At 47.9% G+C, this 20,267-nt stretch overlaps 1 protein-coding gene across 1 annotated transcript; it reads left to right on the forward strand.

Annotated features, from left to right (window-relative positions):
- The first annotated feature begins 1,299 nt into the window (after window positions 1-1,299).
- On the forward strand, window positions 1,300-15,410 carry RANGRF (RAN guanine nucleotide release factor). The gene is made up of 5 exons (XM_040415228.1): window positions 1,300-1,415; window positions 3,368-3,484; window positions 7,862-8,018; window positions 8,154-8,248; window positions 15,019-15,410. Exons 1-5 carry the CDS (start codon window positions 1,336-1,338, stop codon window positions 15,137-15,139), a joined length of 570 nt encoding a protein of 189 aa, XP_040271162.1. The 5' UTR covers window positions 1,300-1,335; the 3' UTR covers window positions 15,140-15,410.
- Window positions 15,411-20,267: the final 4,857 nt, after the last annotated feature.

Genomic DNA, 20,267 nt, shown 5'->3' on the forward strand with positions numbered 1-20,267 from the left:
AGTCCAATCTGGCTCCCTGGTACGACTAGAGCTACATGGCGACATAAAAGAGCGCAATGTCATCACGCCTCATGACCGGGAATGTTGTTGCCTTGTAACCTGCAAGGTCCAAACCGCTTTATTAGCGCGACCACGTTCAACGGGGAGATTTATCAAAACTGGTGTAAAGGCATACTGGCTGTGTCGCCCAAAGCATCCAATCATATTCCACCTTTCACTTTTCAAAGCTCCTTTGGAAATTTAATGGCGGAATCTGATTGGTTGCTATGGACGACTACACCAGCTTGATAAATAGCAACCAATCAGATTCCTCCTTTCATTTACCAGAGGAGCTCTGAAAAATAAAAGGTGGAATCTGATTGGTTGCTATGGGCGACTACACCAGCTTGATAAATAGCAACCAATCAGATTCTTCCTTTCATTTACCAGAGGAGCTCTGAAAAATAAAAGGTGGAATCTGATTGGTTGCTTTGGGCGACTACACCAGCTTGATAAATAGCAACCAATCAGATTCTTCCTTTCATTTACCAGAGGAGCTCTGAAAAATAAAAGGTGCATTCTGATTGGTTGCTATGGGCGACTACACCAGCTTGATAAATAGCAACCAATCAGATTCCTCCTTTCATTTACCAGAGGAGCTCTGAAAAATAAAAGGTGCAATCTGATTGGTTGCTATGAGCACCTAACTGTTTTCCTTTACCCCGTTTTTGATAAGTCGCCTGAAGTAGCTTACTGCGCCCCCTGCTGTAAATCCTCACAATTACTTCACATCAAGCGCTGTACACAATTATCAATATCACTGGAGCAACAAACAATTGGGCAAAGCAAAAAAAAAAATATATATATAAAAAATAGTCTTTGCTTTTTATTTTTTTCTGCACTATGTTCCTTAAAAGTGGTATGACAAACATGGCCGTCATATAAACCGCGCAAAAGAGAGACTATTCCAGAGACGAAAAGAAAGGCTTCATCTGAACAGGCCTATTAATAAGGGCGCATGCGCAGCTCCCTCCACAGCCGGGAGCTCACGGAACTAATCTGGCGTGCGCAAGGACCGCGCGACTTGACCAACACGTGACCTCTTTCTCACGTGACCATCCCATAAAAAAAAAAATAAAAAAAATCGACAAAAATTACTAAATTAAAGTCAAGGAAAAACGTAACGACGACACAAGAACCGATAAGAAAATAAGGGGGGAAAAAAAAAATCCAGTTTGCTTTAGAATTCTTGACGACCTGGAACCGGAAATGGACGTCTCATGTCCCGGTGCATGACGGGAGATGTAGTTTTAGCGTCAATTAAACAGTTCAGGAAGCGGAACCATAGAAACGGCGATGGAAGGAAACTCAGAGCAGCGTCCACTGTTCGGAGGAGCGTTTTCTGCCGTTTTGCCCCTCAATGTCCAGGACGTCAGGTACAGGATTAGATTGTCAGCTCCTGGGCTGTAGATGTGATGTACAGGTCTCCTCTATACTGCGGGGTCAGGTACAGGATTAGATTGTCAGCTCCTGGGGCTGTAGATGTGATGTACAGATCTCTTCTATACTGCGGGGTCAGGTACAGGATTAGATTGTCAGCTCCTGGGCTGTAGATGTGATGTACAGGTCTCCTCTATACTGCGGGGTCAGGTACAGGATTAGATTGTCAGCTCCTGGGCTGTAGATGTGATGTACAGGTCTCCTCTATACTGCGGGGTCAGGTACAGGATTAGATTGTCAGCTCCTGGGCTGTAGATGTGATGTACAGGTCTCCTCTATACTGCGAGGTCAGGTACAGGATTAGATTGTCAGCTCCTGGGCTGTAGATGTGATGTACAGGTCTCCTCTATACTGCGGGGTCAGGTACAGGATTAGATTGTCAGCTCCTGGGCTGTAGATGTGATGTACAGGTCTCCTCTATACTGCGGGGTCAGGTACAGGATTAGATTGTCAGCTCCTGGGCTGTAGATGTGATGTACAGGTCTCCTCTATACTGCGGGGTCAGGTACAGGATTAGATTGTCAGCTCCTGGGCTGTAGATGTGATGTACAGGTCTCCTCTATACTGCGGGGTCAGGTACAGGATTAGATTGTCAGCTCCTGGGCTGTAGATGTGATGTACAGGTCTCCTCTATACTGCGGGGTCAGGTACAGGATTAGATTGTCAGCTCCTGGGCTGTAGATGTGATGTACAGGTCTCCTCTATACTGCGGGGTCAGGTACAGGATTAGATTGTCAGCTCCTGGGCTGTAGATGTGATGTACAGGTCTCCTCTATACTGCGGGGTCAGGTACAGGATTAGATTGTCAGCTCCTGGGCTGTAGATGTGATGTACAGGTCTCCTCTATACTGCGAGGTCAGGTACAGGATTAGATTGTCAGCTCCTGGGCTGTAGATGTGATGTACAGGTCTCCTCTATACTGCGAGGTCAGGTACAGGATTAGATTGTCAGCTCCTGGGCTGTAGATGTGATGTACAGGTCTCCTCTATACTGCGGGGTCAGGTACAGGATTAGATTGTCAGCTCCTGGGCTGTAGATGTGATGTACAGGTCTCCTCTATACTGCGGGGTCAGGTACATGATTAGATTGTCAGCTCCTGTGCTGTAGATGTGATGTACAGGTCTCCTCTATACTGCGAGGTCAGGTACAGGATTAGATTGTCAGCTCCTGGGCTGTAGATGTGATGTACAGGTCTCCTCTATACTGCGGGGTCAGGTACAGGATTAGATTGTCAGCTCCTGGGCTGTAGATGTGATGTACAGGTCTCCTCTATACTGCGGGGTCAGGTACAGGATTAGATTGTCAGCTCCTGGGCTGTAGATGTGATGTACAGGTCTCCTCTATACTGCGAGGTCAGGTACAGGATTAGATTGTCAGCTCCTGGGCTGTAGATGTGATGTACAGGTCTCCTCTATACTGCGGGGTCAGGTACTGGATTAGATTGTCAGCTCCTGGGCTGTAGATGTGATGTACAGGATTAGATTGTCAGCTCCTGGGCTGTAGATGTGATGTACAGGTCTCCTCTATACTGCGGGGTCAGGTACAGGATTAGATTGTCAGCTCCTGGGCTGTAGATGTGATGTACAGGTCTCCTCTATACTGCGGGGTCAGGTACAGGATTAGATTGTCAGCTCCTGTGCTGTAGATGTGATGTACAGGTCTCCTCTATACTGCGGGGTCAGGTACAGGATTAGATTGTCAGCTCCTGGGTTTCTCTATGTGATGTACAGGTCTCCTCTATACTGCGGGGTCAGGTACAGGATTAGATTGTCAGCTCCTGGGCTGTAGATGTGATGTACAGGTCTCCTCTATACTGCGGGGTCAGGTACAGGATTAGATTGTCAGCTCCTGGGTTTCTCTATGTGATGTATATATTGTCTCCTCTCAGTGAGATGCGGGAGGTCCCTGACAACCAGGAGGTCTTCGTCCACTCTCAGACGGATCAGAGCTTCATCGTGGAGCTCCTGGAGTATCAGGAGGGGATGTCGGACCCGGACGCTGCGAGGTGAGGAGCGAGGAGATTGGGAGTTTTCTTCTTGCAGTTCTGACATTGGCCACCGGGTGTCAGTGGAGCCTCTGCAGACATTACTGGCCTCCTGTATGTTATTTCCTGGGCCTCCTCGTTACCCAAACCTCCTCTTACCCCTAGGCCCATGACAGCGCCCTTGAGAGACCGTCTCCATCCAGGACAGGACACCCAAAGGAGGGTCCTTGCCCCTATAGCACCAGCTGTTTCCTGGGGATAGTTGCTTCTGGTTTTGGCCGCATGGGAACGCCGGCAGGGACCAGGGCTCGGGGGGTTTTAAACCCTGTACTTACCTCAGCGTGCTGCCAGCCTGAGGGGGGTGTGGATGCCCTAAATGCAAAACTCTCATCATCCTGTGTTATGGAAGAAGAGAGTAATCAGCGCGCTGATGTCCAGGATGGTCATGATGGCAGATCGAGCGTGTAATGGGGCTTGTTCTTATGTTATAGAATACCAAAGAGCGCCCTAGAAAAGCTACGTCTAAGACTAAGGGCTCATGCACACGAACGTATATATTTTGCGGTCCGCAAAAAATACGGATGACATCCATGTGCATTCCGTATTTTGCGGAACAGAACAGCCGGCCCCTGATAAAACAGTCCTATCCTTGTCCGTAATGCGGACAATAATATGACATGTTCTATATTTTTTTTGCGAAACGGAATACACACGGAGAAACGTCAGTTGTTGTTTTTTTTTTTTTTTTTTTTTTTTGCGGACCCATTGAAATGAATGGTTCCGTATACGGTCTGCAAAACAAAAAACCCGGAAAGAATATACGTTCATGTGCATGAGACCTAAAGGAAAGGCGTGTGCAGTGTGCGAGAAAAAACGTGCTTCCTCCAAGTCCCTGTCCGCAATGTGTGAGCGGAGTAGTTGAGGATGAATCCCCGTCCCTGCTTCAGGGGACGTTGTTTAGGCCCCTTTCACACGGGCGAGTTTTCCGCGCGGGTGCGATGCGTGAGGTGAACGCATTGCACCCGCACTGAATCCGGACCCATTCACTTCTATGGGGCTGTGCAGATGAGCGATGTTTTTCACGCATCACTTGTGCGTTGCGTGAAAATCGCAGCATGTTCTATATTCTGCGTTTTTCACGCAACGCAGGCCCCATAGAAATGAATGGGGCTGTGTGAAAATCGCAAGCAAGTGCGGATGTGGTGCGATTTTTCCACGCATGGTTGCTATGGAGACGAGGGATGAGTGACTCAGGACCCCATTCACTGTATTATTTTCCATTATGACATGGTTAGATGGGAAAATAAGTCAAATGTCAATTCAGGGTTAAAAAATAATAAGCACGTTACTCGCCCCATCCACTTCTTTCTTCTTCTTGAAGGACCTGCAAAAGGACCTTCCATCTTCATTCAGCAGGACCTGTGCTGACGTCACCATGTGGTGAGCACGATGACATCAGCAAAGGTCCTTCAAGAAGAAGTCCAGGGACCACATTTTTGCACTCGCGCGGAAAAAAACTGAACAACGGAATGCGATCACGGTCAAAACTGACTGAAATTGCGCGCCTACTTGCACGATTTTCCCTGGACACACCTGCATCGCCTCCGGCCCTCACCCGCTACGCCCGCGTGAAGGGGGCCTAAATCTGAAGTCTCTAATTCTAGGAAAGCGTTTAAAAAAAAAAATGTCTCCCCACCTCTGCATGTGATCTCAGATTCAGAATCCTCTGATGGAAACGGACAGGGAGAGGTCCTGGGCGATTCAAGTTCTTCCTCGGCTGAAGAATCCTCCGCTAGACCCCTATTTTTCCCAGAGGATTCGGATTCCTTACTTAAAGCGATCATGATGAGGCCAGGGAGCAGAAGTTGGTCCAAGACATTACGTTTGTGGACTTGGGACATAAGCGTCCGAGGGTCTTCCGGTTAAATATCTAATTCAAAAAGAGTGGAAGAAGCCTGATAAAAAAAAAAAAAGTTATCCTTAGAAGTGTAAAGAGGAAATATCCCTTTGATGATGGTGAATCCTCCAAAATTAGACGCCCCGGTAGCCAAAATCTCAAAAAGAGCGGCCCTTCCTTTTGAAGACCTTGGTACATTAAAGGGCAGAGGTCTATCTTAAGTGTGGGAGGCCTCTACCCAGGGCATTAAGACTAACATGGCCGCTACATCTACAGCCAGATCCCTAAAATTATGGTTGCAGGAGTTGGAATCTCATATCCGAAATAAAATCTCTAGAGGTCAACTTCTCGCAGTTTTTCCAACAATTTTCCAGGCGGTGGATTTCATCTCTGATGCCTCAGCGGATGCCAGGTCGGCAGCCATGTCAGACTCTGCTAGGAGAGCTATCTGGCCTAGAGGTTGGTCTGGCGATCCTCTGACCGTAAGAAGGGGTTTCCTGTTTTTAAGCCCCCTAGAAAGCAGTTTTTTTTTCTCGTAAGAACTGGGGAGGTTTCAATAGATCCGAGAGAAAACAACAAAATAACCGGAGGGAATCAAGAGGTAAAAAAAATACAAAGTGGTTCCTCTTCAACTCCCAGTCTGGTTCAGGGCCTAAGTCAGGTCAGCAATGACCATTATGGGGCAGTGGGGGAGAAGACCTGTTCTTTTTTTTTTCCTCAGAAGATCTCAGCAAGCCGGTGGATAAACGAAATAATAAAAGAGGGTTTTCGCCTAGAGTTTTTCTCCCCTCCTCCGGGAAAAGACTAAAAATCACAGATCTATCTGCAAATTCGGGGAAAAAAGTGGCATTAAGGGAAGAGATTTTTCTTTATTAAAAAAGGAAGTTTTAGTTCGAGACTTAGAAAAAGTGTGTTTTACTGGTCCCCGAACCAGACGGCTCTTTTCGGATGATCATAAATTTGAGAGAATTAAATCAGTAGCTCAAATACAAAAAGTTCACAATGGAGTGGAGGTGATGGCCCACATAAGGGAAAAGACAAAGGGGCTCCTCTCTAATTACTCCCTATTTAGACGATCTCTTGGTGGTAGCAGAATCAGTAAATCTTCTTGAAGTGCTAAAAATTCTTCAAAGGATCGGTTGGCAGTTAAATTGGGCAAAGTCATATCTGGTCAGAACTGTGTCTTCCTGGGATTAATCCTGGACTCGGTACAACGGCGATGTATCCTCCCTCATCACAAGATGACTCGCCCTAGGGCAGGACATTCAGGCTCTGGTAGCCCCAAAGAGACGAACCATCAAAGAGGGCATGTCTGTCTTAGGCAGGATGACCTCAACAATCCCACCAGTCGGTTGGTCCCATTTTCATTCCAGGATGCTTCAGAGGCAAATCCTGAAGGAATGGAAGGGTTCGTGGTCCCCTCTGGATGCACCTCTTCACCCCTCAGGTAGTACAGTCCCTAACCTGGTGGCAAATATATCTCAGGGGTTTCCGTGGAATCTACAAAAACAGATAACGATTACCACCGACGCCAGTCCTACCGGATGGGGGGGGGGAGTGCGTTTTGTCAATGGGGAGTCTGGAGTCATAAATGTGAGAGAATTAAGAGCTGTTTCTCTAGCCCTGAGGGGGTTTCTACCCAAGCTTCCAGGAAAAGGGGTAAAAATATTTTCGGACAATACTACCGTAGTATCCTACCTGAGCAGGCAGTGAGGAACCAAATCAGAAGATCTAATGGCCTTCACAGTGGACAGCTTCTCTAATTTTGCCTCTTGTTCCCTTTATCAAGGTGACGCACCTAAAAGGATCAGAAAACAAGGTGGCAGATTTTTTTTAAGCAGAAACCACCTAGACCAAGGAGAGCGGTGTCCGAATCAAGAGGTCTTCCATCAAATTGTCCAGCTTTGGGGTCATCACCAGATAGAGACAGAACAGCAAAGGCAAACGTCTCTTTTCCCTAAACTCTTCGATCTTCCTTTAGGGCTAGGCGCTTTCTCTCTTCCGTGGCCGGATCAAGTGCAGTCCGCTTTTCCTCCGCTAAGACTACTCCCGAGAGCGTTACAGAAGTTGAGGCAGGAACAGACGAGGCTTATTCTCGTTGCCCCTTTCTGGCCAAGGAGGACCTGGGTCACTTGGCTTGAGAAAGCTGTCCCTGACAGACCCCTGGATTCTTCCGTCAAGACGGGACCTTTTGTTTCGGGGGCCGGAAGTGAAAAGCTTTCATCTAGCAGCTTGGTTTTTGAGAGGGAGATCTTAAGGCACAGTGGCTTCTTGTCAGATGAAGTTTTTCTTAGTAAAAAATTTTTTTATAAAAAAGAGAGAATTCTTAGAATTTTACCGCAGTAAGATGAGGAAGAGTTCTCACAATAAACCGGTGCTATAGGGGCAAGGTCCCTCCTTTCAAAGCTCGGCACAGGGGCGTCCAGTCCTGACGGAGGCGCTCTCTCAGGGGCTCATGGAAAAATGCTAAGTAAGTGTCATCCTGAATTTCTGTGCTGCAGATACCACTTTGAAGACGTTGCTGCGAGCAATGATGCTGAGGGCAGAGCAGAGGTTGTGAGCGTGGAGCCCCTGCCCCTGGCACAGCTATCTCTCACCAGCTGCTCCAGTGCATGGGCACTTACAGGGCACCAGCTAGTCTCTAAGTTCAATGAGCAGGTAAGTACTGCACCCTATATGTGCTGCTGGTGGAACTGCAACTCCCAGCATGCACTGACATCTGTTGGAAATTGCAGTTTCATTGTTTCTGACCAATGAAGGGTCACTTATATTATATTATCTCTTCCTATTCAGGCTCAGAATACGGTGACTATACATATGGCGATATTCCGTCTACAGCAGCACGCCACCGACCTGCTGGTCACCTTCAACGACCCTGCAGCCATCCAGTAAGTGATACCACTAGATGGGAGCCATGAGTCTGCCCCTCCTCCTGCAGGGTGATACATATAGAAGGAGCTATGAGTCTGCCCCTCCTCCTGCAGGGTGATACATATAGAAGGAGCTATGAGTCTGCCCCTCCTCCTGCAGGGTGATACATATAGAAGGAGCCATGAGTCTGCCCCTCCTCCTGCAGGGTGATACATATAGAAGGAGCTATGAGTCTGCCCCTCCTCCTGCAGGGTGATACATATAGAAGGAGCTATGAGTCTGCCCCTCCCCCTGTAGGGTGATACATATAGAAGGAGCTATGAGTCTGCCCCTCCTCCTGCAGGGTGATACATATAGAAGGAGCTATGAGTCTGCCCCTCCTCCTGCAGGGTGATACATATAGAAGGAGCTATGAGTCTGCCCCTCCTCCTGCAGGGTGATACATATAGAAGGAGCTATGAGTCTGCTCCTCCCCCTGCAGGGTGATACATATAGAAGGAGCTATGAGTCTGCTCCTCCTCCTGCAGGGTGATACATATAGAAGGAGCTATGAGTCTGCTCCTCCTCCTGCAGGGTGATACATATAGAAGGAGCTATGAGTCTGCCCCTCCTCCTGCAGGGTGATACATATAGAAGGAGCTATGAGTCTGCCCCTCCTCCTGCAGGGTGATACATATAGAAGGAGCTATGAGTCTGCCCCTCCTCCTGCAGGGTGATACATATAGAAGGAGCTATGAGTCTGCCCCTCCTCCTTCCGGGTGATACATATAGAAGGAGCTATGAGTCTGCCCCTCCTCCTGCAGGGTGATACATATAGAAAGAGCTATGAGTCTGCTCCTCCTCCTGCAGGGTGATACATATAGAAGGAGCTATGAGTCTGCTCCTCCTCCTGCAGGGTGATACATATAGAAGGAGCTATGAGTCTGCTCCTCCTCCTGCAGGGTGATACATATAGAAGGAGCTATGAGTCTGCTCCTCCTCCTGCAGGGTGATACATATAGGAGCTATGAGTCTGCCCCTCCTCCTGCAGGGTGATACATATAGAAGGAGCTATGAGTCTGCCCCTCCTCCTGCAGGGTGATACATATAGAAGGAGCTATGAGTCTGCCCCTCCTCCTGCAGGGTGATACATATAGAAGGAGCTATGAGTCTGCTCCTCCTCCTGCAGGGTGATACATATAGAAAGAGCTATCAGTCTGCCCCTCCCCCTGCAGGGTGATACATATAGAAGGAGCTATGAGTCTGCTCCTCCTCCTGCAGGGTGATACATATAGAAGGAGCTATGAGTCTGCCCCTCCTCCTGCAGGGTGATACATATAGAAGGAGCTATGAGTCTGCTCCTCCTCCTGCAGGGTGATACATATAGAAAGAGCTATCAGTCTGCCCCTCCCCCTGCAGGGTGATACATATAGAAGGAGCTATGAGTCTGCCCCTCCTCCTGCAGGGTGATACATATAGAAGGAGCTATGAGTCTGCTCCTCCTCCTGCAGGGTGATACATATAGAAGGAGCTATGAGTCTGCTCCTCCTCCTGCAGGGTTATACATATAGAAGGAGCTATGAGTCTGCCCCTCCTCCTGCAGGGTGATACATATAGAAGGAGCTATGAGTCTGCCCCTCCTCCTGCAGGGTGATACATATAGAAGGAGCTATGAGTCTGCCCCTCCTCCTGCAGGGTGATACATATAGAAGGGAGCTATGAGTCTGCTCCTCCTCCTGCAGGGTGATACATATAGAAGGAGCTATGAGTCTGCCCCTCCTCCTGCAGGGTGATACATATAGAAGGAGCTATGAGTCTGCTCCTCCTCCTGCAGGGTGATACATATAGAAGGAGCTATGAGTCTGCTCCTCCTACTGCAGGGTGATACATATAGAAGGAGCTATGAGTCTGCCCCTCCTCCTGCAGGGTGATACATATAGAAGGAGCTATGAGTCTGCTCCTCCTCCTGCAGGGTGATACATATAGAAGGAGCTATGAGTCTGCTCCTCCTACTGCAGGGTGATACATATAGAAGGAGCTATGAGTCTGCTCCTCCTCCTGCAGGGTTATACATATAGAAGGAGCTATGAGTCTGCCCCTCCTCCTGCAGGGTGATACATATAGAAGGAGCCATGAGTCTGCTCCTCCTCCTGCAGGGTGATACATATAGAAGGAGCCATGAGTCTGCCCCTCCTCCTGCAGGGTGATACATATAGAAGGAGCCATGAGTCTGCTCCTCCTCCTGCAGGGTGATACATATAGAAGGAGCTATGAGTCTGCCCCTCCCCCTGTAGGGTGATACATATAGAAGGAGCTATGAGTCTGCCCCTCCTCCTGCAGGGTGATACATATAGAAGGAGCTATGAGTCTGCCCCTCCTCCTGCAGGGTGATACATATAGAAGGAGCTATGAGTCTGCCCCTCCTCCTGCAGGGTGATACATATAGAAGGAGCTATGAGTCTGCTCCTCCCCCTGCAGGGTGATACATATAGAAGGAGCTATGAGTCTGCTCCTCCTCCTGCAGGGTGATACATATAGAAGGAGCTATGAGTCTGCTCCTCCTCCTGCAGGGTGATACATATAGAAGGAGCTATGAGTCTGCCCCTCCTCCTGCAGGGTGATACATATAGAAGGAGCTATGAGTCTGCCCCTCCTCCTGCAGGGTGATACATATAGAAGGAGCTATGAGTCTGCCCCTCCTCCTGCAGGGTGATACATATAGAAGGAGCTATGAGTCTGCCCCTCCTCCTTCCGGGTGATACATATAGAAGGAGCTATGAGTCTGCCCCTCCTCCTGCAGGGTGATACATATAGAAAGAGCTATGAGTCTGCTCCTCCTCCTGCAGGGTGATACATATAGAAGGAGCTATGAGTCTGCTCCTCCTCCTGCAGGGTGATACATATAGAAGGAGCTATGAGTCTGCTCCTCCTCCTGCAGGGTGATACATATAGAAGGAGCTATGAGTCTGCTCCTCCTCCTGCAGGGTGATACATATAGGAGCTATGAGTCTGCCCCTCCTCCTGCAGGGTGATACATATAGAAGGAGCTATGAGTCTGCCCCTCCTCCTGCAGGGTGATACATATAGAAGGAGCTATGAGTCTGCCCCTCCTCCTGCAGGGTGATACATATAGAAGAAGATATGAGTCTGCTCCTCCTCCTGCGGGGTGATACATATAGAAGGAGCTATGAGTCTGCCCCTCCTCCTGCAGGGTGATACATATAGAAGGAGCTATGAGTCTGCTCCTCCTCCTGCAGGGTGATACATATAGAAGGAGCTATGAGTCTGCTCCTCCTCCTGCAGGGTGATACATATAGAAGGAGCTATGAGTCTGCTCCTCCTCCTGCAGGGTGATACATATAGAAGGAGCTATGAGTCTGCCCCTCCTCCTGCAGGGTGATACATATAGAAGGAGCTATGAGTCTGCCCCTCCTCCTGCAGGGTGATACATATAGAAGGAGCTATGAGTCTGCTCCTCCTCCTGCAGGGTGATAGATATAGAAGGAGCTATGAGTCTGCCCCTCCCCCTGCAGGGTGATACATATAGAAGGAGCTATGAGTCTGCCCCTCCTCCTGCAGGGTGATACATATAGAAGGAGCTATGAGTCTGCTCCTCCTCCTGCAGGGTGATACATATAGAAGGAGCTATGAGTCTGCCCCTCCTCCTGCAGGGTGATACATATAGAAGGAGCTATGAGTCTGCCCCTCCTCCTGCAGGGTGATACATATAGAAGGAGCTATGAGTCTGCCCCTCCTCCTGCAGGGTGATACATATAGAAGGAGCTATGAGTCTGCTCCTCCTCCTGCAGGGTGATACATATAGAAGGAGCTATGAGTCTGCCCCTCCTCCTGCAGGGTGATACATATAGAAGGAGCTATGAGTCTGCCCCTCCTCCTGCAGGGTGATACATATAGAAGGAGCTATGAGTCTGCCCCTCCTCCTGCAGGGTGATACATATAGAAGGAGCTATGAGTCTGCTCCTCCTCCTGCAGGGTGATACATATAGAAGGAGCTATGAGTCTGCTCCTCCTCCTGCAGGGTGATACATATAGAAGGAGCTATGAGTCTGCTCCTCCTCCTGCAGGGTGATACATATAGAAGGAGCTATGAGTCTGCTCCTCCTCCTGAAGGGTGATACATATAGAAGGAGCTATGAGTCTGCTCCTCCTCCTGCAGGGTGATACATATAGAAGGAGCTATGAGTCTGCTCCTCCTCCTGCAGGGCGATACATATAGAAGGAGCTATGAGTCTGCTCCTCCTCCTGCAGGGCGATACATATAGAAGGAGCTATGAGTCTGCCCCTCCTCCTGCAGGGCGATACATATAGAAGGAGCTATGAGTCTGCCCCTCCCCCTGCAGGGTGATACATATAGAAGGAGCTATGAGTCTGCTCCTCCTCCTGCAGGGTGATACATATAGAAGGAGCTATGAGTCTGCTCCTCCTCCTGCAGGGTGATACATATAGAAGGAGCTATGAGTCTGCTCCTCCTCCTGCAGGGTGATACATATAGAAGGAGCTATGAGTCTGCTCCTCCTCCTGCAGGGTGATACATATAGAAGGAGCTATGAGTCTGCTCCTCCTCCTGCAGGGTGATACATATAGAAGGAGCTATGAGTCTGCCCCTCCTCCTGCAGGGTGATACATATAGAAGGAGCTATGAGTCTGCCCCTCCTCCTGCAGGGTGATACATATAGAAGGAGCTATGAGTCTGCTCCTCCTCCTGCAGGGTGATACATATAGAAGGAGCTATGAGTCTGCTCCTCCTCCTGCAGGGTTATACATATAGAAGGAGCTATGAGTCTGCCCCTCCTCCTGCAGGGTGATACATATAGAAGGAGCTATGAGTCTGCTCCTCCTCCTGCCGGGTGATACATATAGAAGGAGCTATGAGTCTGCCCCTCCTCCTGCAGGGTGATACATATAGAAGGAGCTATGAGTCTGCTCCTCCTCCTGCAGGGTGATACATATAGAAGGAGCTATGAGTCTGCCCCTCCTCCTGCAGGGTGATACATATAGAAGGAGCTATGAGTCTGCTCCTCCTCCTGCAGGGTGATACATATAGAAAGAGCTATCAGTCTGCCCCTCCCCCTGCAGGGTGATACATATAGAAGGAGCTATGAGTCTGCCCCTCCTCCTGCAGGGTGATACATATAGAAGGAGCTATGAGTCTGCTCCTCCTCCTGCAGGGTGATACATATAGAAGGAGCTATGAGTCTGCTCCTCCTCCTGCAGGGTTATACATATAGAAGGAGCTATGAGTCTGCCCCTCCTCCTGCAGGGTGATACATATAGAAGGAGCTATGAGTCTGCCCCTCCTCCTGCAGGGTGATACATATAGAAGGAGCTATGAGTCTGCCCCTCCTCCTGCAGGGTGATACATATAGAAGGAGCTATGAGTCTGCCCCTCCTCCTGCAGGGTGATACATATAGAAGGGAGCTATGAGTCTGCTCCTCCTCCTGCAGGGTGATACATATAGAAGGAGCTATGAGTCTGCTCCTCCTCCTGCAGGGTGATACATATAGAAGGAGCTATGAGTCTGCCCCTCCCCCTGCAGGGTGATACATATAGAAGGAGCTATGAGTCTGCTCCTCCTCCTGCAGGGTGATACATATAGAAGGAGCTATGAGTCTGCTCCTCCTCCTGCAGGGTGATACATATAGAAGGAGCTATGAGTCTGCTCCTCCTCCTGCAGGGTTATACATATAGAAGGAGCTATGAGTCTGCCCCTCCTCCTGCAGGGTGATACATATAGAAGGAGCTATGAGTCTGCCCCTCCTCCTGCAGGGTGATACATATAGAAGGAGCTATGAGTCTGCTCCTCCTCCTGCAGGGTGATACATATAGAAAGAGCTATCAGTCTGCCCCTCCCCCTGCAGGGTGATACATATAGAAGGAGCTATGAGTCTGCCCCTCCTCCTGCAGGGTGATACATATAGAAGGAGCTATGAGTCTGCTCCTCCTCCTGCAGGGTGATACATATAGAAGGAGCTATGAGTCTGCTCCTCCTCCTGCAGGGTGATACATATAGAAGGAGCTATGAGTCTGCTCCTCCTCCTGCAGGGTGATACATATAGAAGGAGCTATGAGTCTGCTCCTCCTCCTGCAGGGTTATACATATAGAAGGAGCTATGAGTCTGCTCCTCCTCCTGCAGGGTGATACATATAGAAGGAGCTATGAGTCTGCTCCTCCTCCTGCAGGGTGATACATATAGAAGGAGCTATGAGTCTGCTCCTCCTCCTGCAGGGTGATACATATAGAAGGAGCTATGAGTCTGCCCCTCCTCCTGCAGGGTGATACATATAGAAGGAGCTATGAGTTTGCCCCTCCTCCTGCAGGGTGATACATATAGAAGGAGCTATGAGTCTGCCCCTCCTCCTGCAGGGTGATACATATAGAAGGAGCTATGAGTCTGCTCCTCCTCCTGCAGGGTGATACATATAGAAGGAGCTATGAGTCTGCCCCTCCTCCTGCAGGGTGATACATATAGAAGGAGCTATGAGTCTGCTCCTCCTCCTGCAGGGTGATACATATAGAAGGAGCTATGAGTCTGCTCCTCCTCCTGCAGGATGATACATATAGAAGGAGCTATGAGTCTGCTCCTCCTCCTGCAGGGTGATACATATAGAAGGAGCTATGAGTCTGCCCCTCCTCCTGCAGGGTGATACATATAGAAGGAGCTATGAGTCTGCTCCTCCTCCTGCAGGGTGATACATATAGAAGGAGCTATGAGTCTGCCCCTCCTCCTGCAGGGCGATGTGGTCTCTATGTACATTCCTATAATTCTATATTTTCTCCTTTCCCAGTCCGGCCAGCAGTAGTAATGTGGACGCTGGGACTTCTGGAAATGCTTCTGCTTGGTCTCTGGATGATTTCCACCGTCTCCTGTGCAGTTTTCAGCTTCATGATCCCGGTATCTTTGGCTGATGTGACGTGTCTGATGGATGATGACGATGACGACGCGGTGGGCTCTGCTGGTCATCCCCTCCAGTTTTCTTCCTCCTTGGCTCTGACCTTGGACTGCCTGTGGTCGGATAGGAGGACGATGCGTATTTCTTAAAATTGACTCCCTGCAGTGCAGGATGGAAGGACTATAGCACTGATCTTGTGGATCCAAGGACCTGGGTTTCGTTTAACCCTTTCACTAATTCTACATATATTTAGAAATATTAATTTTGAGAATAAAACATTTTCCAGATCTCGTTTGTGATAGTATGACATATAAACGCAACGACTTGTTATAAAGAATCACTATTTATATATAATATATTAGATTTACTGTATTATTGTGAACATCTGTCCGATCTGTAATTTTTGCAGCTGAAAGTTCGGAACTTCTGGAAATAATGCATCAAAGCCGTACATAGTGAGCAACCAATAGCTTTCCACCTGCAAAGAGCAGAATAACTATAATACTGCTCCTATGTACAAGTATATAACTGCTATAATACTGCTCCTATGTACAAGTATATAACTGCTATAATACTGCTCCTATGTACAATAATATAACTACTATAATACTGCTCCTATGTACAAGAATATAACTACTATAATACTGCCTCCTGTGTACAAGAATATAACTACTATAATACTGCCTCCTATGTACAGGAATATAACTACTATAATACTGCTCCTATGTACAAGTATATAACTGCTATAATACTGCTCCTATGTACAATAATATAACTACTATAATACTGCTCCTATGTACAAGAATATAACTACTATAATACTGCCCCTATGTACAAGAATATAACTACTATAATACTACCTCCTGTGTACAAGAATATAACTACTATAATACTGCCTCCTGTGTACAAGAATATAACTACTATAATACTGCCTCCTATGTACAAGAATATAACTACTATAATACTGCCTCCTATGTACAAGAATATAACTACTATAATACTGCTCCTATGTACAAGAATATAACTACTATAATACTGCTCCTATATACAAGAATATAACTACTATAATACTGCCTCCTATGTACTATGTACAGGAATATAACTACTATAATACTGCTCCTATGTACAGGAATATAACTACTATAATACTGCTCCTATGTACAAGAATATAACTACTATAATACTGCCTCCTATGTACAAGAATATAACTACTATAATACTGCCTCCTATGTACAAGAATATAACTACTATAATACTGCCTCCTATATACAAGAATATAACTACTATAATACTGCTCCTATGTACAAGAATATAACTACTATAATACTGCTCCTATGTACAAGAATATAACTACTATAATACTGCCTCCTATGTACAAGAATATAACTACTATAATACTGCCTCCTATGTACAAGAATATAACTACTATAATACTGCTCCTATGTACAAGAATATAACTACTATAATACTGCCTCCTATGTACAAGAATATAACTACTATAATACTGCCTCCTATGTACAAGAATATAACTACTATAATACTGCTCCTATGTACAAGAATACAACTACTATAATACTGCTCCTATGTACAAGAATATAACTACTATAATACTGCTCCTATGTACAAGAATATAACTACTATAATACTGCTCCTATGTACAAGAATATAACTACTATAATACTGCTCCTATGTACAAGAATATAACTACTATAATGCTGCCTCCTATGTACAAGAATATAACTACTATAATACTATTCCTATGTACAAGAATATAACTACTATAATACTGCTCCTATGTACAAGAATATAACTACTATAATACTGCTCCTATGTACAAGAATATAACTACTATAATACTGCTCCTATGTACAAGAATATAACTACTATAATACTGCTCCTATGTACAAGAATATAACTACTATAATGCTGCCTCCTATGTACAAGAATATAACTACTATAATACTACCTCCTGTGTACAAGAATATAACTACTATAATACTGCCTCCTATGTACAAGAATATAACTACTATAATATTGCTATTATGTACAAGAATATAACTACTATAATACTGCTCCTATGTACAAGAATATAACTACTATAATATTGCTATTATGTACAAGAATATAACTACTATAATACTGCTCCTATGTACAAGAATATAACTACTATAATACTGCTCCTATGTACAAGAATATAACTACTATAATACTGCTCCTATGTACAGGAATATAACTACTATAATACTGCTCCTATGTACAGGAATATAACTACTATAATACTGCCTCCTATGTACTATAACTACTATAATACTGCCTCCTATATACAAGAATATAACTACTATAATACTGCTCCTATGTACAAGAATATACAATATTTTTTGCCCTATAAGACACACCTAAGTTTTAGAGGAGGACAATAAGAAAAAAAAAAAAATTCATTAGACCCATGGTCAGACCCCTAATATTAATTAGAACCCCAGCCTTTCATCAGCCCCCTAACCTCTCCTCAGCCCCTATGCCTGGTAACATAGGAGCAGTCACGTGTGGCAGGACAGCCTGCTCCGCCCCTCATCTGACTGCTCCACCCCTCATCTGTCTGCTCCACCCCTCATCTGTCTGCTCCGCCCCTCATCTGACTGCTCCACCTCTCATCTGTCTGCTCCGCCCCTCATCTGCCTGCTCCCGCACTCCCACCATTCTTACTGCAAATCTGCCGGACGGTCCCTGTCAACCAGCACCAGAAAGGACCGGCTGGTCTCTTACCCTACACCAGCTACATGTGACTGCTCTGAAGATGGAGGAGACCACCTCCTGTACATGTGACTGTTCTGAGGGTGGAGGAGACCACCTCCTGTACATGTGACTGTTCTGAGGGTGGAGGAGACCACCTCCTGTACATGTGACTGCCCTGAGGGTGGAGGAGACCACCTCCTGTACATGTGACTGTTCTGAGGGTGGAGGAGACCACCTCCTGTACATGTGACTGCCCTGAGGGTGGAGGAGACCACGTCCTGTACATGTGACTGCTCTGAGGGTGGAGGAGACCACCTCCTGTACATGTGACTGCTCTGAGGGTGGAGGAGACCACCTCCTGTACATGTGACTGCTGTGAGGGTGGAGGAGACCACGTCCTGTACATGTGACTGCTCTGAGGGTGGAGGAGACCACGTCCTGTACATGTGACTGCTCTGAGAGTGGAGGAGACCACGTCCTGTACATGTGACTGCTCTGAGGGTGGAGGAGACCACGTCCTGTACATGTGACTGCTCTGAGGGTGGAGGAGACCACGTCCTATACATGTGACTGCTCTGAGGGTGGAGGAGACCACCTCCTGTACATGTGACTGCTCTAAGGGTGGAGGAGGCCACGTCCTGAACATGTGACTTCTCTGAGGGTGGAGGAGACCCCATCCTGTACATGTGACTGCTCTGAGGGTGGAGGAGACTATGTCCTGTATAATGAGACTGCTCTGACGTTGGAGGAGACCACGTTCTCTACATGGTACTGCTCTGAGGGTGAAGGAGACCACGTCCTGTACAGACTGACAGCTGTGAGGGGGGAGGAGACCTCTTCCTGTATAGTGTGACTGCTCTGAGGGTGGAGGAGACCACGTCCTCTGCATGCAAATTCTCTGAGGGTGGAGGAGACCACGTCCTGTATAGTGTGACTGCTCTAAGGGTGGAGGAGACCAAATCCTGTATAGTGTGACTGCTCTGAGGGTGGAGGAGACCACGTCCTGTACAGATTGACTGCTGTGAGGGTGGAGGAGACCACGTCCTCTACTGCTCTGAGGGTGGAGGAGACCACGTCCTGTACAGAGTGACTGCTCTGAGCGTGGAGGAGACCACGTCTGTACAGAGTGACTGCTGTGAGGGTGGAGGAGACCACGTCCTGTACATGTGAATGCTCTGAGGGTGGAGGAGACCTCGTCCTGTACAGATTGACTGCTGTGAGGGTGGAGGAGACCACGTCCTGTACATGTGACTGCTCTGAGCGTGGAGGAGACCAGGTCCTGTACAGAGTGACTGCTGTGAGGGTGGAGGAGACCACGTCCTGTACATGTGACTGCTCTGAGGGTGGAGGAGATCACGTCCTGTACATGTGAATGCTCTGAGGGTGGAGGAGACCACGTCCTGTACAGATTGACTGCTGTGAGGGTGGAGGAGACCACGTCCTGTACATGTGACTGCTCTGAGGGTGGAGGAGACCACGTCCTGTACAGAGTGACTGCTCTGAGGGTGGAGGAGACCACGTCCTGTACAGAGTGACTGCTCTGAGCGTGGAGGAGTCCACGACCTGTACATATTGACTGCTGTGAGGGTGGAGGAGACCACGTCCTGTACAGAGTGACTGCTCTGAGGGTGGAGGAGACCACGTCCTGTACATATTGACTGCTGTGAGGGTGAAGGAGACCACGTCCTGTACATGTGACTGCTCTGAGGGTGGAGGACACCACGTCCTGTACATGTGACTGCTCTGAGGGTGGAGGAGACCAAATCCTGTATAGTGTGACTGCTCTGATGGTGGAGGAGACCACGTCCTGTACAGATTGACTGCTGTGAGGGTGGAGGAGACCACGTCCTGTACATGTGACTGCTCTGAGGGTGGAGGAGACCACGTCCTGTACAGATTGACTGCTGTGAGGGTGGAGGAGACCACGTCCTGTACATGTGACTGCTCTGAGGGTGGAGGAGACCACGTCCTGTACATGTGACTGCTCTGAGAGTGGAGGAGACCACGTCCTGTACATGTGACTGCTCTGAGGGTGGAGGAGACCACGTCCTGTACATGTGACTGCTCTGAGGGTGGAGGAGACCACATCCTATACATGTGACTGCTCTGAGGGTGGAGGAGACCACGTCCTGTACATGTGACTGCTCTGAGGGTGGAGGAGACCACGTCCTGTACATGTGACTGCTCTGAGAGTGGAGGAGACCACGTCCTGTACATGTGACTGCTCTGAGAGTGGAGGAGACCACGTCCTGTACATGTGACTGCTCTGAGGGTGGAGGAGACCATGTCCTGTACATGTGACTGCTCTGAGGGTGGAGGAGACCACGTCCTGTACATGTGACTGCTCTGATAGTGGATGAGACCACATCCTATACATGTGACTGCTCTGAGGGTGGAGGAGACCACGTCCT

This window comes from Bufo bufo, chromosome 1 (genome assembly GCF_905171765.1).
Source record: "Bufo bufo chromosome 1, aBufBuf1.1, whole genome shotgun sequence".
Taxonomy (NCBI): Eukaryota; Metazoa; Chordata; class Amphibia; order Anura; family Bufonidae; genus Bufo; species Bufo bufo.